Source organism: Lepus europaeus, chromosome 11 (assembly GCF_033115175.1).
Source record: "Lepus europaeus isolate LE1 chromosome 11, mLepTim1.pri, whole genome shotgun sequence".
NCBI classification, from domain to species: domain Eukaryota; kingdom Metazoa; phylum Chordata; class Mammalia; order Lagomorpha; family Leporidae; genus Lepus; species Lepus europaeus.
In genome coordinates, this window is record NC_084837.1 from 65232878 (window position 1) to 65249895 (window position 17018).

The 17018-nt window shown below is 52.8% G+C and overlaps 1 protein-coding gene across 1 annotated transcript in view; it reads right to left on the reverse strand.

Moving 5' to 3' along the window:
* Nucleotides 1-3014: 3014 nt before the first annotated feature.
* Nucleotides 3015-17018, reverse strand: part of TGM5 (transglutaminase 5) — a 36661-nt gene continuing 22657 nt past the window's right edge. The window contains exons 8-14 of the mRNA XM_062206635.1: nucleotides 9876-10014; nucleotides 8834-8937; nucleotides 8498-8737; nucleotides 5678-6043; nucleotides 5060-5220; nucleotides 3949-4082; nucleotides 3015-3422 (exon numbers count right to left, since the gene is read on the reverse strand). Of these exons, the coding sequence (XP_062062619.1) occupies nucleotides 3269-3422; nucleotides 3949-4082; nucleotides 5060-5220; nucleotides 5678-6043; nucleotides 8498-8737; nucleotides 8834-8937; nucleotides 9876-10014 (1298 nt within the window). The 3' untranslated portion in view covers nucleotides 3015-3268. The remainder of the gene's footprint in view (nucleotides 3423-3948; nucleotides 4083-5059; nucleotides 5221-5677; nucleotides 6044-8497; nucleotides 8738-8833; nucleotides 8938-9875; nucleotides 10015-17018) is intronic.

A 17018-nucleotide genomic window follows, 5' to 3' on the forward strand; every position in this document is an offset into this window, starting at 1 on the left:
CTTGAGCCTACCGCCTCCCGAGGTGCACTTTAGCAAGAAGCTGAACTGGAAGCGGAAGTAGCTGGGACATGAATCCGGTGTCCCAAGCAATGACCTAAGTGCTGTGCCAGACATCCAACCCTGAAACCAGTTCTAAATCAGCCCTGATTATGGCGCTCTGCCTCTCTCCTAACTGCCTGTCACAAAGAAAATTCTCTGGAGGATGTTGGGATTATCCGAAGCCTGGCATTATCTAAGTCCACAGGGCTCTCTCTCACATTCCCACAGATTGATTCATCAACCCAAGCCTAGCAGTCCCTGAACCCCTCACTGTGCAGGGCACAGGGCCAGCCTCCCTGCAGGGTGCTCTGTGCTCTCGTACTATCTGAGGCCCAGTGCCATCCCGTGGGCTCGAAGGAAGGTGAGTGTCTGTGGTCAGCACTCTGTAATCAGATTACTCCTGAGAAGGCACCAGGCCCAAAGCTGGCACCAGCTGCCTCCCACATACTTGAAACTCAGATCTCAGGGACTGGTAGTGAGGTGGCACCTGCCGTACCTGGGCAGTTGCCCGTTGGTCAGTGGACACACGATGAGAAAAAAAAGCTGCACAATGGGCCTGGAAGGAGGAGCAAAGTCGAGCTCTTGCTGTCACCTGTGCTTTCTACACAGCCAGCCCCAGCCCCACCAGGCTCCAGTGAACTGGAGCTTCTGCCACGCCCTTGAACTTCAGGCTAGCTTGTGACGCTGAAGGGCAGATCTCTAGGAACATGGGGCACCGTGGCACAGTGGGAATTTGGAGTCAGACAAATCATTCTGTGTGACCTTAAACCCAGTCTTGAACAGATAAAGTCCTTTGAATGCAAGGGACTGAAACTGGTTTTAATCAGCTCGAAGAAGCTGAAGTATGAGGGAGCTCCTGGGCTGTTAGGAAAAAGGAAAACCAAGCTGAGATCTAGGAGAAGGGTGGAGACCTGGACAGTGGGGAGGTGGAAGCAGCTGGTCTGTTTCTGGCTCTCTGCTGCTGGCATGGACGGGCTCCGAGTTTCTCCCTGCTCCAGCACACTGCACTCTGGAGCCCACGTCAGGGAGAGGAGTCCAGTGGTCCAGTGTAAGTCACATGCCCAGCTCTTGGGCATGGGAAGGCAGGGCCTTCTTGCTGACAGATCCAACAAAGCTATACCCAGCCAGGGAAAAGGAACTCCTTCAAAAGCCCCTGTCAGAGCTCCTTTTGATGAGGAGCTGAATTGAATGGTGTGTGAGTGATATTATATGAGTTCTTTGGAGCTCGGGGGTTAGTTGGGGATGGACTGGGGAGGACCCTATCTGCCCCACTTCCCATGCCTTCCCCCAGGCCTAGAATGTTCAGCACATTGGCACTGAAAATGTTGCAGGAATGAGTGAGAGACAAGCTTTGTGATCGAGGAAGGCCCTACACTCACAGGAGTGACACTGCTGGGAACTGAGTTCCCATGGCAGCTGGTGGAGAATTCTGTTTGTTCTTTAAGTGCTGCTTACGTCACAAGAAGGGTGCTCAGCGCCACAAAACTGAGCTCTGTGAGCCCACACTCACAGGAAGCAGATGCCTGTGGACCACAGTGTTCGCACCTCCAACCGCCACCTGAAGCTCTCCACCACCTGGCTTTTGCCTCATTTTTTTCCTGCTACTTTCTCCCTCTGAATGACTTGCATGCAGCTCTACGCTTTCCCCTTCCAACTCCCAGTCCGCATTTGACCGGCTCCTAGCCTTTTGACTATCAGTCTAAATGCCTCTCCCTTTAGGAAGCCTTCCTTGATCCCCAGTCCCAAGATTGGACTGGTTTTCATTACTCTGTGTCATCACCTCCTGTTTATTTTTCATTCTTCATTGCCTTCGACTTGAGCTTCCTGACTCCTCAGTACCTACCTAGCTCAGGACCCGGCCCCTCGTAGAAACTCAGTAAATATTTGTTGAGTGGAAGAGTTAATGGTTGCAGTGTTAGAATCAGGACTCAGGAAAGGTCCCAGGGTGTGGTAGCTGAAATCATCCCAGTTCTACAGAGGCATTCTCTCTCTAAGTCGTTCCTCTTCACGGCGTTTTCCTTAAGTGATTTCTTCTGATTGTCAGGTAGTAATTAACAGGTTGAAATAATTGTACGTTACTTCCAGTTCCCTGCCTCCAGCTCCTGGTTCTCAGCCCACTCTCTAACAAGGCTACCAGCCTACCACATAGCTCTCACCACACCCCTGGCTCTCCCTCTGATTAACTACACTAACCCTTTTGTTTATATATAATGGAAGTCTTCAACTTTTTATTCAATGTGTGGACATTTATCAAGACAACTGGCTCAGTAGGAAGCCAAGCCTGGAAGGCAGGTGCATCGTGTCTTTCTCCTTTTAGGACTTTGCACAGGCCTGAAAAAGCCAAGTGTGTTCAAGGGATAATGATGGCTGGAGTTGCCTTGGGTTCAGTAGGACCCAGGAGAGCATGGGGCACAAAAATTCACACCTTTGTGTTATTCAGCTGGCTCTCTCTTCTGTCCCACCCAACCCAAGGTGGACCTGGATGACCATGCACTGGGGGACTTTGCGTGAAGGGGTTTAGTCTTCTTGGATGTGGCAAGGGACTCAAGGGTAGGTCAAGGTGAAAAATCTCCCAGGGTTTTTCCCAAGACACCGGATGGTAGGTGGTATGTAGAAACACCTACAGAGGTGTTGATTTTCCTGATGGGATCCATATACCGTCTGTAAGAATCTTGTCTGTTGACATGTTTATTGTCTGTCTTCCCCAGCTCCATGAGGGCTTTGCTGATTGCCTTGTCCCCTGCCCTCAGAACAGTGCCCGGCACATGTGAAGTCATGAAATATTCTTGAATGAGTGAATGGGTTCAGGCATTGGAACTGCAGGATGTTCCCTGCATCCAGGGAACAGATGATGGGGAAGTGATGATTGCACGGGGCAGGGAGATGAGAACAAGGACTGACCTTTATTGGTAAGAGGGAAGTGGCCAATAGAACAAATAACAGCAAGCTGCACAGCCAGTCTTCCTCTTGCCTTGATGTCTGAGGGGCAGCAAGTCACGGCCAAGTCCAACAAGTGTGCTCTGCCCACTGTGCTGAATCGCACTTCTGAATGGGCTACCATGGAATCCCCAGGCCCTGAACAGAGCCCTGGGGGCTGTCCAAGTGGCCCAGGGAATGAGACATCACCAGCATCTCTCTTGCCGCTCATGTTGCAGCTCTGTGGATACTCTTGAACCTGCTCCTTTTCCTGAAACTTAAAATCCACATGTGTAGCTCATTGTTCCGGAATTTACAACCCAAAGTCTACATATATGCTCCTGTAACCCTTGATGTCCTTAAACTTGTCGCTCTTCAGATTAGCTTGGATCTGCCTTTGGCCACTCTTGAAAGGGACAGTCTTCAGCGTGATGCTGGCCCTGTGTTGGGGTTTGAGGACACCGATGCTGCATCAGAAAATGGAGAAAATCAAACAGCCACAGGTATTAGAATAATCCCAGAACCCTTGCCCTCACTTCCTGGCCTCCCCTCCCCTGGTGTTCTCAGAACCTGGCCTGGGATAACGCTAATCCTGCTAATCCTAGGATGAAAGGGGAGAGGTGGGGTCAGGTGCTAGATGCTGGAGCACTGGAACACAGCAAGTTAAGCTGCTGTCTGCAATGCAGGCATCTCATATGAGAGCCGATTTGAATCCTGGCTGTTCTGCTTCCAATCTTCTCCCTGCTAATGCGCCTGGGAAAAGCAAGTGGAAGATGGCCCAAGTACTTAGGCACCTGCACCCATGTGAGAGACCTGGAAGAAGCTCCTGCCTTTTGGCCCAGGGCTCCAGCCCTGGCCATTGGGGCCATTTGGGGAATGAACCAGCGGATAAAAGATTCTCTCTCTCTCTCTCTAACTCTGCCTTTCAAAAAAATAAACCTTACAAACAAACAACAACAACAACAACAAAACCGGAGTGCTCCTGGTGCTTACAGGACTCTCTGCTGTTTCTTGAAGAGGCCACTGCCTTCCACAGTCAGGACGCAATTCGCAACCTGCTCCAAGAGGGGGTTTGAAAATATCACCTGAATGGAGAGCGGCTGGTTCACGATGGCTGCCCCTAGAACCTGAACAGAGAATGAGAGCACGGGAAGGAGCGGGACGTCAGGGCACTGCTTTGTGGGTAGTAAAATGAGAGGAGGCAGATGGTAGACATACGGGGAAAGTTCTCTGGCCTCCCTCTATTTCCTAAAAGCAGGATGCATATGTACAAAGGTGACCCTCCTCCCCTCTCTACCAGGAAGGACAAAGGCTAACCCATGAGACACCTCAGACCCTGATCAGACTGGAGACAGAACCAGAGGAACTTGACTCACCAGCCCCTGTCTACCATGAGGGTCCCATAGCTTTGCCTTCCTACAGTTTCTCCCCTGGAGACTCAAGGTCCTTTCTCTGTATCTTGTCCCTTCATTACATTCCTATTGCCCCCCTGCTCAGATGCTATAGAAGCCCAAGTTCTAACAAAACCTCTGAGTTGCCCCCACCCCCCACCGAGAGCCCCATGGGTCCAGGAGGCTGTTTGACTTTGGGGAGACAGCAATTGAAGGAAGAGAGCCCTGAATCTCTTCTTCCCACTCAGAGGACCACCAAACATCAGAGCAGGAGGGGTCCGCAGAGGCTACCCAGTCTAATTCTCTCTGACAGTTCAAAAAGTAGAGGCCCAGGGGGACTTGTACAGCCAGAAAATGGGAGTCAGATGGGAGCTGGCCTCCAGGCAGAGCCGTCCCCCTTCCAGGACCCTCCCGTCTTGGCTGGTGTTTCCCCATGTAGGCCCTGGGGATGGCCAACCACAGCAGGTGGCACAAGAGCGGACCTCACACTCTGACTGTCCATAGCCCCTGCTCAAAGCTCTCCTCTAAGGCCTCTGGTGGTATAACAGGAAGAAGATTTCTCAAACTCTCCTTCCCCGGGGGCACCAGCAGAGATGAAGGGAAGAAGGAAGGGCTGCTCTCCCGGGCAGGCCCTGGGTGCCCTCTTCCAGGGCGCCACCCTCTCCCTCTGGATCCCAGGGGGCCCACAGGTCGTCTGCAGCACTCTGGCCTACATTAATCATGATGCCCGGGTAAGCCAAGGTGATGATCTTGTTCACCAGGATTTTCTCTAGACTGTTCTTCTCCTCACTCAGGGCGCTGATGCGGATCAGCTTGTCTGTGGACAGGTACTGGCTGTACTGGCAATAGGGGATTATGCAGGAGTAGGTCTTCACTAGGGAGAGAACACAAGGATAATGTGAGAGGAGCCAGACAATCAGCTGGGCCTGGGTTGGATCTGGTGGCTCTTGCTTAGAGGAGAGGAAGCCAGCACGTACTGAGCCCTGGTGAGGCAAGGATTAGCCCTGCAGGTGGAGAAATGGAGGCTGAGAGAGGCAGAAGGGCTTGTTCCAGGTCATTCTGCAGTAAATGGGTGAGCTGAGGCTGCAAAGCTCGGGCTGTTCCCACTAAGCAGGCCACATTCCCTGGGGGAGTAATGCAGGGGCGGGGGGGGGGGTGCAGAGGAGGAGGAGAAAGGAGAGGAAGGGAGGAAGAAGGCAGTGGAGGAGGGGAAGGGGAGGAATGTGTGCCAGAAGGGACAGGAGGAAGAAAAGCGTTGGCTGGCTTGTCCCCTCTGGCCCTGACATGACTGAGCGCACACGGGCTGCCCTGCTCTGCCCCCGAGCCCATACCTTCTTGAGAAGAGAGCGTGAGGAACGCCGTGTCCTGCCAGAACGGGGGCATGGGGCTGCCGTCGTGCAGCAGGGACTGGGCGCTCAGGTTCACTTTCAGGTCCTTGGACTGGGGGGACACGTTGATAGCCAGCAGCATAAAGTTGATGTCCTGGCCCATCTGGGGCGGTTCAAGAAGCTTGAACTTCAGGGAGACCTGGGCAACCTCACCGGGTCGAAGGGAGGGTATGTCCAGGCTCTGAGGGCTGTCTCCACTCAGTGGTGTGGAGCTGGAAGGCGGGGTGTCTGCTCCTGGGGGGCCTAGGGACTTCCCAGCCTTGAGCTTCTGTAGAGCCTTCAGGAACACCTGCCTCTCTTCGGGGGAACCTGGAGGGCAGAGCACAGCACCAGCGGTGGGCCAGGCTCCCCCAGAGGGAAAGCTTTACGGGGCAGCCCGCCCGCCCTCTCCCCTCCTCCGGCACCACTGCGGCAATGGGGAGGCCTAAAACCCTCGTTTTCAAAAACAAACACTGCCTCCCATTGGTCAAGCGCTTCCCAAGAGTCAGGCTCTACCAAGTGTCTCACATTGTCCTTGTACGCGAAATGTCATTATTCATTGTTATGATTTTCGGAGAAGTCATGTCCCTTGCCCATGTCACACAGATAGCAAGGAGCAGAGTCCAGGTGGAAACCCGGTGCGTCTGGCTCCAAAACCCATGTCCGTGACCACCTGAGTCCACCCTGGCATCCTCAATGGAATGACGAGAGCCCACAAGTGCAGGAGAATAAATCTCTTAAAGACAGAAGAGGATGGTGTGATTTCCTGTTCTAGAACTAAACTACTGGTCTGGTGTAGGCGATTTCCTGGAAACTGAGAAACGGAAACACAGAGAAAGCAAGGAAGAAACACGTTCAGACGAGTGTGCAGAGCGAACCAGGCCGCCCAGCTTGCTCTTGGGGACCCTGAGGGCAGGAGGTGCAGAAAAATTCCCCAGGTGTCCCTAATTATGCGAGAAGCTGCCTCCACTGAGGGCCCCGCTCCACCCGCTCAGTGCATTTGCCACAACCTCCCAGGGCAGAAGCCACTTGCTCCGGGTCTAAGTCTAAGCTCAGCTCCACTTGGAAAAGGATCTTGAGATGTTGTTGGCTTCGGTGAGAGTGGGCCCAGAAAGGTGCGAGTCAGATTTAGTGCATCTCTGGTCTACTGACCCCCAGGGTGCTGTCCACGCTGGGTGGTCGGAGGCCCCCCGGAGGGTAACTCAGTCCCCTCAAGTCCCCAGGAGACCCTGGGCAGCTCTGCAGCAAATGCCGCCAGTGCATCCTCGTGGCCCCCGCCACGTCAGTGCCCATCGGTCCTGTTTTCACATCATAGACTCTGTGTCTCTGAGGTGCTCTCGGCCAACAGAGCAGTCTCAGCCCACGTGTGGGGCAAGCCAGAAGTGCCAGGGAGGCGACATCCCTGAGGCACCGCCCTTAACTCTTAGTTGGTGGATAATTACCCTGTGTGCTTGCCTTTCTGGTGCAATAAACTGGTGGTGGTGTCATCTTGCACTTGACACTGAATCCGTAGTGGGGTTGTCAGATTCAGCAAATAAAAATGCAAGGCCCTTTAATTTTAATTTTAGAGAAACAACAAAGAATATGGAACATATGGCTTCCTCCCCTTCCAGGCTCACTTCCTCACTCTCCTACTATGTATTTCTTGGGGTTCCTCCCACAGAAACCACCTGCACTGGAATCCTACCGCAGGGTCTGTTTCCAGGGCCTCCGTAGCTGCGGAGTTGGTGGGATGGGGAACGATACTGCTGGACTGTGATCAACAACTGTCCCTCTTCTGGGCATGCCTTTTTTTTTTTTTTTTTTTTTTTTTGATAGGCAGAGTGGACAGTGAGAGAGAGAGAAAAGTCTTCCTTTGCCGTTGGTTCACCCTCCAATGGCCACTGCAGCCAGCGCACCTCACTGATCCGAAGCCAGGAGCCAGGTGCTTCTCCTGGTCTCCCATGCGGGTGCAGGGCCCAAGCACTTGGGCCATCCTCCACTGCACTCCCTGGCCACAGCAGAGAGCTGGCCTGGAAGAGGGGCAACTGGGACAGAATCCGGCGTCCCGACTGGGTCTAGAACCCAGTGTGCTGGCACCGCAGGTGGAGGATTAGCCTGTTGAGCTGCGGCTCCGGCCTGGGCATGCCTTTCTCAGCTTTAGGGTTCTGGAGCCTCTCAGGGTCTGCCCCGAAGACCCATGCGAAGCACAGACACCCACTCATCCACACTCCCAGCAACCAGGCAGCCCTCCAGGCCCCTGCCCCCTGACTTCCTCACTTCCTCCCGCTCAGGTCCTGCCCCTGCCAACTCCTGCTCTGGCCCCGCCCCGCCCCTGCTTATGGCCCACTTTGCTTGATTTCCAGGTGGTGGATTCCAGTGATTGGCCCCCCTCAATTTCCGGGAATGCATCTACACCTGGCCAACTTAACCTTCCCCCTGGCCTTCCGGGCTGGGCTTAGAGGCCCCTCGGAGTCATCCTCTGGCCCTGCTTGCCCCACAGCGGATGGATTCGGAAATGAACACTTGGCCTTACACCAGCCTGGCTGTCTAGCTGGTCTTCCAATTAAAAAAAAAAATGCAGTATTAAACAAACACAGTGAAATTAATCACCAGGAGAGTCTACAAAGGTGGCAGGTTGATTCTGGGGGAGGCAGGGGTGAAGAACTCGTCCATCAACATGAACACCTTGTGGCGGGAGCTCGTTGGCCTGCAGGCTGTAAGGACATCCCGACCAGCACCTCCCTGCGGAACCGCCCCCTGGCTCCCGGGACTTGGGCTCTGAGGGGGGCTGCTCCGTAGTACCTTCTTGGTACTTGTAGTTCTCAGTGACGTCATCCCGCTCGTCGCTCTGGATGCCCTTGGTGCTGATAAAGCTGCCCACGGCGTTCGTGTTGCGGTGCAGTTTCTGCTCTTTCCCACCGTAGACCAGCCAGGACACGCAGTCGGCGTTCACCATGGAAAACGCAAACGGCGTGTCGTACTTCAGGTCCACTTCCCCTTCCTTGATGGCCTTGACGGAGGCGGGCCCGCAGCAGTAGAGGCCTGAGGAGAGCCGGAGAGGGGGCGGCGGGTTGCAGGGGGGGGGGGGCGCACTCTGTGGGGGCGGGGCGGGTCCTGCCTGCCTTCCCGTGCACTCACCATTGCTGGTCTCCTGAGGTGTGGCGTCCAGCAGCTGCCAGCCCCCGTAGCCAGGAGGGAGGTCCCTGCGAGCCATCCAGCATTCGTTCCACACGTGGAAATTCCTGGGGGAGCGGTCAGAGGAGCCTGTCAGGCGAGGCTGAGGGAGAGGTTGCACCACCCAGTTCATTTGTTTTTACTTATTTGAAAGGCAGAGCGACAGGGAGAGAAAGAGACAGCGTGGGAGGGAGACAGAGACAGGTCTTCTGTCTGCTGGTTCACTCCCCAAATGCCAGCAGCGAGCCAGGGCTGGGCCCGGCGGGAGTCAGGAACCAGGAACTCCATCTGGGTCTCTGAGGTAAGGACTCACGTATGCGAGCCATCGCCCGTTCCTCCCAGGGCGCACACTACCGGGAAGCTGGACAGGAAGCAGAGTAGTCAGGACTCGAACCAGGCACTCTGCTATGGCGCCCCAACTTAACCACTGGGCCAAATGCCCACCCGCGAACTGTTAGATGGAAAGACAGACTCAGCCCACAACGGGGCATGAGAGCTGTAGGGGTGGATGGACAGTGATGGGTCTTCCTCCTGGCAGCTCCTGTTCCTCACCCAGAAAAGCGTTGCCCTCTGCTGACTGTGTAAATAGAGAGCAAGGCTTCCAGAGTCTATAGAACCAAAAAAAAAAAAAAAAAAAAAAAAAAAATCCTTCACTCGCCCTCAGAGAGAGCCTTGTGGCCCTTTTCCTGTGTGTGTTATTGCCAACTCCAAACGCTTTGCCTCCAGAGTTAAGATTTGGCGCCCCCCTGTGCTCAGACGCCAAGGCTGAACACTAGATAGAGGTGATGAAGAGGTGAACTCAACGCAGGGCGGAGAGCTCTTAGGGTGCAAGGATCCTAACCCCCAAATTACTGTCTTGCCCAGCTGCCTCCCAGCCTTCTGTTGGAGACGAAAGCCCAGGGGTTGGCGAGTGGTGGAGGGATGGGGCGGGCGGCAGCCTGTGGCCCCTGCTCAGGAGGTGGACTTGGACGGGCAGCACTGGGGGTGGGCTGGGAGGGCCTCTCACCAGATGCTGTCCTTCTTCTTGTTCTCCAGGATTCTGCCTGTGCTGTCGTAATACTCGTCTATGACCAGGTTTCCATCGGTGTCGTGGCCAGAGTCAAAGTTGGTGATCACGCGGGTGGGGATCCCCAGGCACCGCATCACTGCAGACAGGGCAGGAAAACTCACCCAGGGGCTGCGGGCTCGGGAGCGCTGTGGACTCCTGGCCCGCAGGCCCCGGCTCTAGGGAAGTCATTCATTCTGCCTCTGAGGGACCAGGCGGGAGCTGCCTGGGCAGTGGGTTGATGACATGTCCCGCCTCCCTCCCCACTTCCTGAGTCCACAGGAAAAACTGCACAAAGGTTAGAGTGCTGGCTGCTCAGGCAAGCACAGCCGGATGGACAGAAGGAGCCAACAGACAATGTAGCGAGTCGTGGACTCATTGCTTCTCCTGCTGACACCGACAGGGCGGGATTGGCACGCCTCCTCTGCGGGCAAGACTCACAGGCCTGGCTCAGTCAGCCTCACTTCTCTCCTGACCGGAAATCTCCATCTTCAAACCAAGCAGCTGGATAATGTTCTGTGACTGGAAGTGCCCCTTCCCCTGGATGTGTGATCATGGAAAGCTTCACAGATAGAGCCAGGCAGGGAAGCAGGCTGTGTCACAAACACTTGGGGAAGTGAGAGCGCGCCCCTGGGAGGCCACCCTGGACAGGACACCAAGGGCTGCCTACCCCCGAGGGGTGGCCATTCCCTCTGCCAGCCAGCTTCTCAGCATCCCCAGCCCAGCCCACAGCCACCTGCCCTGGAGATCCCTTCACACTCAAGGCCAGCAGTGATGACCCACCCAGTTCAACAATGGTCTTTGTCCCGAGGCCTACCAGCCAGGCAGAGTGTGAAATGTTTCACCTACATCATCCTCAGGACAGCACCACGTGGTAGCTGCTGTTAGGATCCCCATTGTGAAGACCGTGGATAAGAAAGATAAGAAGACAGAGGACAAGAAACGTCACACAGTGGGCAAGGAGCGGAGCTGTCACCAACTCCTGAGCTGAGCTTGTACTCGATACTGAGCCTGCTTCTCAGCATCACACAGGTCAGCATCTAGTATTTGCAGCTAATTGTGCATCGCATGAATTTCCCCGTGTTATCAAATATTTGTCCAAAGCGATTTCTAGTGGTGGTTATTTTTAGGCATTTTGTTGGTTTCCAGTTTTTCTCCTGGTGTAGGTAATGCTGTGATGAATAAATATCTTTGTAGATCAATTCTTCCCCACCCCCTGCTACAGATTACAAGAGGTAAAATGACTAAGTCACAAATATAGATATTTCCAGGGCCAGAATTGTGGTGTAGCCAGTTAAGCCAACGCCTATGACACGGGCATCCCAAATGAGTACCGGTTCAAATCTGGCTGCTCCACTTCCTATCTAGTTCCTCACTAATGCTCCTGGGAAAGATGCCCAAGTACTTGAGCCCCTGCTACCTATGTGAGAGACCCTGATGGAGTTCAGGGTCCTGACTTCAGCCTGACCCAGTCCTGGCCATTGTGAGGACTTGGGGAGTAGAACTAGCAGATGGAAGATCTGTCTCCCCCTCTCTCTGTAAATCTGCCTTTAAAATAAATAATCTTAAATATGTATAGATATTTCTAAGGGTTCTCACACAACCACTATCAGTTTTTTCTTAAATCAACTGAGTTACAATGTTTTTGTTTGTTTGTTTGTTTTTGTTTTTGTTTTTGTTTTTGGTTTTTTTTTTGGTGAAAGGCAGAGAGAGAGGGAGTGAGAGAGGGAGAGAGATCCCATCCACTGGCTCACTCCCCAACTGCCCACAAAGGCTGAGCTACACTGGCCTGAAACTTGGATCTAGGAACTCAATCCAGATCTCCCACATGAGTGGCAGGGACCCACGTATTTGAACCATCACCTGCTGCCTTCCAGAGTCTGCATTAGCAGGAAGCTGGAACAAGAGCCCGAGGCAGGCATTGAACCTAGGCACTCGGATATGGGATGTGGCTGTCTTAACCTGTAGGCCGAACCCCTTTCCTACTATTGTCCTTTTTAAATATTTGGACTTTCTAGTTTAAGTTTTTAATTGCTCATTGATTTAGTTGAGGTTCCTTCTGCACTTTGGCAGAAAGCTGCTCCGGGAGAGGGTGGCGAGGGAAGAGAGAGGCTCAGGGGGATGCCCCGAGCTCTGCCGTGAGAGGCAGGTTTGAACAGGGCTAAAGAACTAGGGCAGGCAGTGGGCAGAGCCGATGGATGACTTATGGGGAAGCGGTGACACAGGACTGCTGCAGAGGGAGGGTGAAGGCTTGAAAAGCTATCGCTGAAGAAATATGAGCTGGGCGTGAGGCAAGAAAGAAGCATTGTGTGGGCACAGGGATGTTAAAAGTACAGTCAGAAGGGTGGGTGACAGGGTAGCGAGAGAATGTGCCCAGGACGGGTGAGCAGGGAGAGAGGGCAGGGAGCACCTCTCCCACCCTTCACCTTGATGGGTAAATTCAGGAATGGCTACTTGAAGTGTCTCCTGCTAAATGTGACTTGGAGGTCACCGGTCTGGTAGCGCTTTGAAGGTCTTGGTTACACCAGAGTGCATGCATGTAACAAATTGTTTACAAGCCTGTCCTCCGCAGGGCAGGGACTGTGTGTTGCTCATCGTCAGTACTAACAATCCAGGCCAAGGCCTGCTTTGCAGGTGCTTGGTGCATCTTTGCTGGATGGCTGAATGTGAGCAGTCTTGGGAATCTTTGCCCACTCTGGGATTTGCAGTTTCAACACAGCTCTGTCGTAACGGCTGTGTGCTGTGTGTTGGGTACCAAGCTCGCTTGTCCACAGAGTGTAAATGTTGACAGTAATGGGTTTGCAATGCTGCTTTCTCACTGTTTTCTCATCACACCTTGGGAGAGGATGCATTTGGGGGACAGGCTGTTCCAGTGGGGCAGGATGAAGCCATAGAGGACCAAGTCGGGTCTCTTACACAGGGATGAGAGAACAAGGCTTTCACCTCAACATCGTGACGCTCAGATCTGTCTGCATGTGTTTCCTGGAGCCTTATTCCCTCCGTCCTTCCATAAAGAGCTTGTCTCTTCTACAGCATCCATTCCCCTGGGCCTGGAACTCCTGAGTATGTACCTGAAGCCTATGTGGAAAACTCACTGTCACTAAACACAGCCTCAAGTGAACTTCCTGTCTTCCAACTTTCCCAGCCTCCCTTTCTTGTCAAGGTCATCACGGTGCCAAGCTCTGCACACACATAATCTCATGTAATCCTCTCCACAGCCCTCCGATTATCCATTTACAGATGAGACACCTGAAGCTCAGAGGGGCTGATACTGAGCAGCCTCCATAGAGCTGGGAGACCAGCTCTGGGGCTTGCGTGTTTGTGTGTGTGCATTTCTTTTTCTTTTTATAATTTATTTATTTGAAAGGCAGAGTTAGAGAGGGGGAGAGAAAGGATCTTCCATACACTGGTTCACTCCCCAAATGTTCACAAAGGCCAGCGCCGGGCTGACCGGAAGCCAGGAGCCAGGATCTTTCTCTGGGACTCCCACATGGGTAGCAGGGGCCAACCACTTGGGCCATCTTCTACTGCTTTTCCAGGCCACAGCAGAGAGCTGGATCAGAAGTGGAGCAGCCGAACTCGAACTGGTGCCCATATGGGATGCCAGCACTGCAGGCGGCAGCTTTACCCATTATGCCACAACCCCTCCCCTGATGTGTGCATTTCTAAGGGTTGTCTGAGGGGTCTGAAGTGGTAGCCAAGGCCCCTTCATGAGGCACTGTCCCTATAGTCTAATTCTGTCCTCATAGAAGTCAGGCACTTGGGCCAACAGAGAAAAGACAGAAATTTCAGTCACGGTTGTGAATACAAACAATCAAAAAGTGGTTTTACAACACACAGCCTCTAATACAAATGTTTACTTCAAATATTTTAAGACTTTATACCCAACGTCTAGTTACAGAATACAAGGAACAGTAGTGCAAGGAGCCCCACTAGGGGTGCAGGACAATGGTCCTGGCATCTATGACAAAATCACTCATTGAACACAGAGTGTTTTCTAGGCTACAAAGGACATTGTAAGCAGGCGCAATGCTTGGCTCTGGATTAGATTCTGGTTTGTACAGGAAAACACCACAGTCTCACCCCTGCCACCCTTTGCCAGCAAAAGGTGAAGCATCCCAGTGAGGAACCACGGTGAAACCGACAGTGCCACATCACAGTGCCACGCCCTTGATAGGATATGATGGACTAGCACTCCGCCTTGTGTTCCTCTTCCCCCAAACACACACTAGTCCAGTGAGAAAAATGCCAACAAACCCCACAGAGGGGCTTCCTGGAGGCAGATCCCAGCCCACCGCACAGCAGTCTTAGTGAGTAGAGGAGACAAGGCCACAGCTCAAGGAAGCAAAGGTGATGAGGATTTGCAGGCTTGAGAAGTCTGAAAGGGAGAGAGCTGAACAGGAAACAAATTCCAAGGATCTGCAGAGAGGCCCCTTCAAGTCTGGCTGAGCGATGATCTGTGTACACGTAGGGGTGAAATTCTAAGGAAGCCAGAAGAGGAGATGGAGCAGGGAGGCTTCGAGTACACAGGCTTTGGTAGAGAGTCCTCAGAAGTGGTGGCTTAACAGCGGGCTAAGTTAGCCTTAAAGACTGCTCTTTTTCTTTTTTTTAAATTTCTTGGCAGTCGTCTACCTTTTTTTTTTTTTTAATTTATTTATTTACTCGAGAGGCAGAATTACAGACAGAGAAAGGGAAAGACAGAAAGAAAAATCTTCCATCTGCTGGTTCACTCCCCAAATGGCCACAATGGCCAGAGCTGGGCTGATCCAAAGCCAGGAGCCAGGAGATTCTTCTGGGTCTCCCACGTGGATGCAGGGGCCCAAGGACTTAGGCCATCTTCTACTATTTTCTCAGGCCATCAGCAGGGAGCTGGATCAGAAGTGGAACAGCCAGGATACGAACCTTCATGGGTGGTGGCTTTACCTATTACACCAGAATACTGGCCCCTCAAATAATTTCCTTTGAAAACTACCAAGTGGGGCTGCCACTATGGTGTAGCAGTCGAAGCTACTGCCTGCAACACCAGCATCTCATATGGGTTCTAGGTCCAGTCCTGGCTGCTCCACTTCCAATCCAGCCCCCTGGTAATGTGCCTGGGAAAGCAGAGGAAGATGGGCCAAGTCCTTGGGCCCCTGCACCCACTTGGGAGACCCAGATAGAACTCCTGGCTCCTGGCTTCAGCCTGGCCCAGCCCTGATGGTTATAGCCATTTAGGAAGTGAACCAGCGGATGGAAGATGCTGCCCTATCTCTACCCCTCCACCTCTTTGTCTCTATAACTCTGAATTTCAAATAAATAAATCCTAAAAACAACAACAAAACAGGGCCAGTGTTGTGCTGGCATCCCATGTGGGCACTGGTTTGAGTCCCAGCTGCTCCTCTTTTAATCCAGCTCTCTGCTGTGGTCTGGGAAGGCAGTGGAAGATGGCCTAAGCCCTTGGATTCCTGTGCCCACCGGGGAGACCCAGAGGAGGCTCCTGGCTTGGGATCTGTCGAGCTCTGACTGTAGCAGCCATTTGGAGAGTGAGCCAGCAGATGGAGGACTTCCCTCTCTCTGCCTCTACCTCTGCCTCTCTGTGACTCTGCCTTTCAAATAGGTAGATAAATCTTAAAAAAAAAAAACAAAAAAAAAACTACCAAGCATGTAAAGAAACAGGAAAATATGACCCATAACTTGGAGAAAAATTAATCAATACTGCTAGATCCAGAAATGGACAGGACATAAAGGAGCTATTTTAAATATTATAAGCATGTTCAATAGGAGACAGAAGAAAATATGAACATAAAGAGATGAGAAATGGAAGATAGAAAAAAGACCCGGGGGGAAGGATGTTAGGCCTAGTGGTTAAGATGCTGTATCAGAGTGCTTGGGTTTGAGGCCTGGCACCAATTCCAGCCTCCTGCTAGTGCGTACCCTGGGAGGCAGCAGGTGATGGCTCAAGTCGTTGTGTCCCTGCCATCTACACAGGAGACCTGGATTGAGTTCCACGATCCCAACTTTGTGCCAGTTCTGTCCCAGCCATTATGAGCATGTGGGGAGTGAACCAGCAGATGAGAGTTCTATCTAGGCTGGCGCCGTGGCTCACTAGGCTAATCCTCCGCCTGCAGTGCCGGCACACCAGGTTCTAGTCCTGGTTGGGGCACTGGATTCTGTCCCGGTTGCTCCTCTTCCAGGCCAGCTCTCTGCTATGTCCCCGGGAAGGCAGTGGAGGATGGCCCAAGTGCTTGGGCCCTGCACCCGCATGGGAGACCAGGAGGAAGCACCTGGCGTCTGGCTTCGGATTGGCGCAGGGCGCCGGCCGTAGCAGCCATTTGAGGGGTGAACCAACAGAAGGAAGACCTTTCTCTCTCTCTCTCTCTCTCTCACTGTCTAACTCTGCCTGTCAAAAAAAAAAAAAAAAAAAAAAGAGAGAGAGAGAGAGAGAGTTCTATCTGTCATTCTTTCCCTCCCTTTTGAATGAATTAGTAAGTAAATAAAAGGGCCGGCGCTGTGACTCAACAGGCTAATCCTCCGCCTGCAGTGCCGGCACACCAGGTTCTAGTCCCGGTCAGGGCACCGATCCTGTCCCGGTTGCCCCTCTTCCAGGCCAGCTCTCTGCTGTGGCCAGGGAGTGCAGTGGAGGATGGCCCAAGTGCTTGGGCCCTGCACCCCATGGGAGACCAGGAGAAGCACCTGGCTCCTGCCATCGGATCAGCGCGGTGCGCCGGTCGCAGCGCGCCGGCAGCGGCGGCCATTGGAGGGTGAACCAACGGCAAAGGAAGACCTTTCTCTCTGTCTCTCTCTCTCTCACTGTCCACTCTGCCTGTCAAAAAAAAAAAAAAAAGTAAGTAAGTAAATAAAAGAAAAAGACCCAATGGAACTTCTAAAGGGAGGAAAACATGTCCTATGACACCAAAAACATACTAGAATAATGCATGGATTCAACAATTTACTTTTTGGTGAGAAAATATTCAAGAACGATGCTACACATAAAACAAATTAAAACGCTCATCTACTGTAGGAGGAAGAGAATGGAAATGGGTTATGGGAGAAAAGGGGGAAATGAATTAGCTTAGTATTTTTAAAAATGGAGGCCTGGGGGTTGATGTTGTAGCACATTGGGTT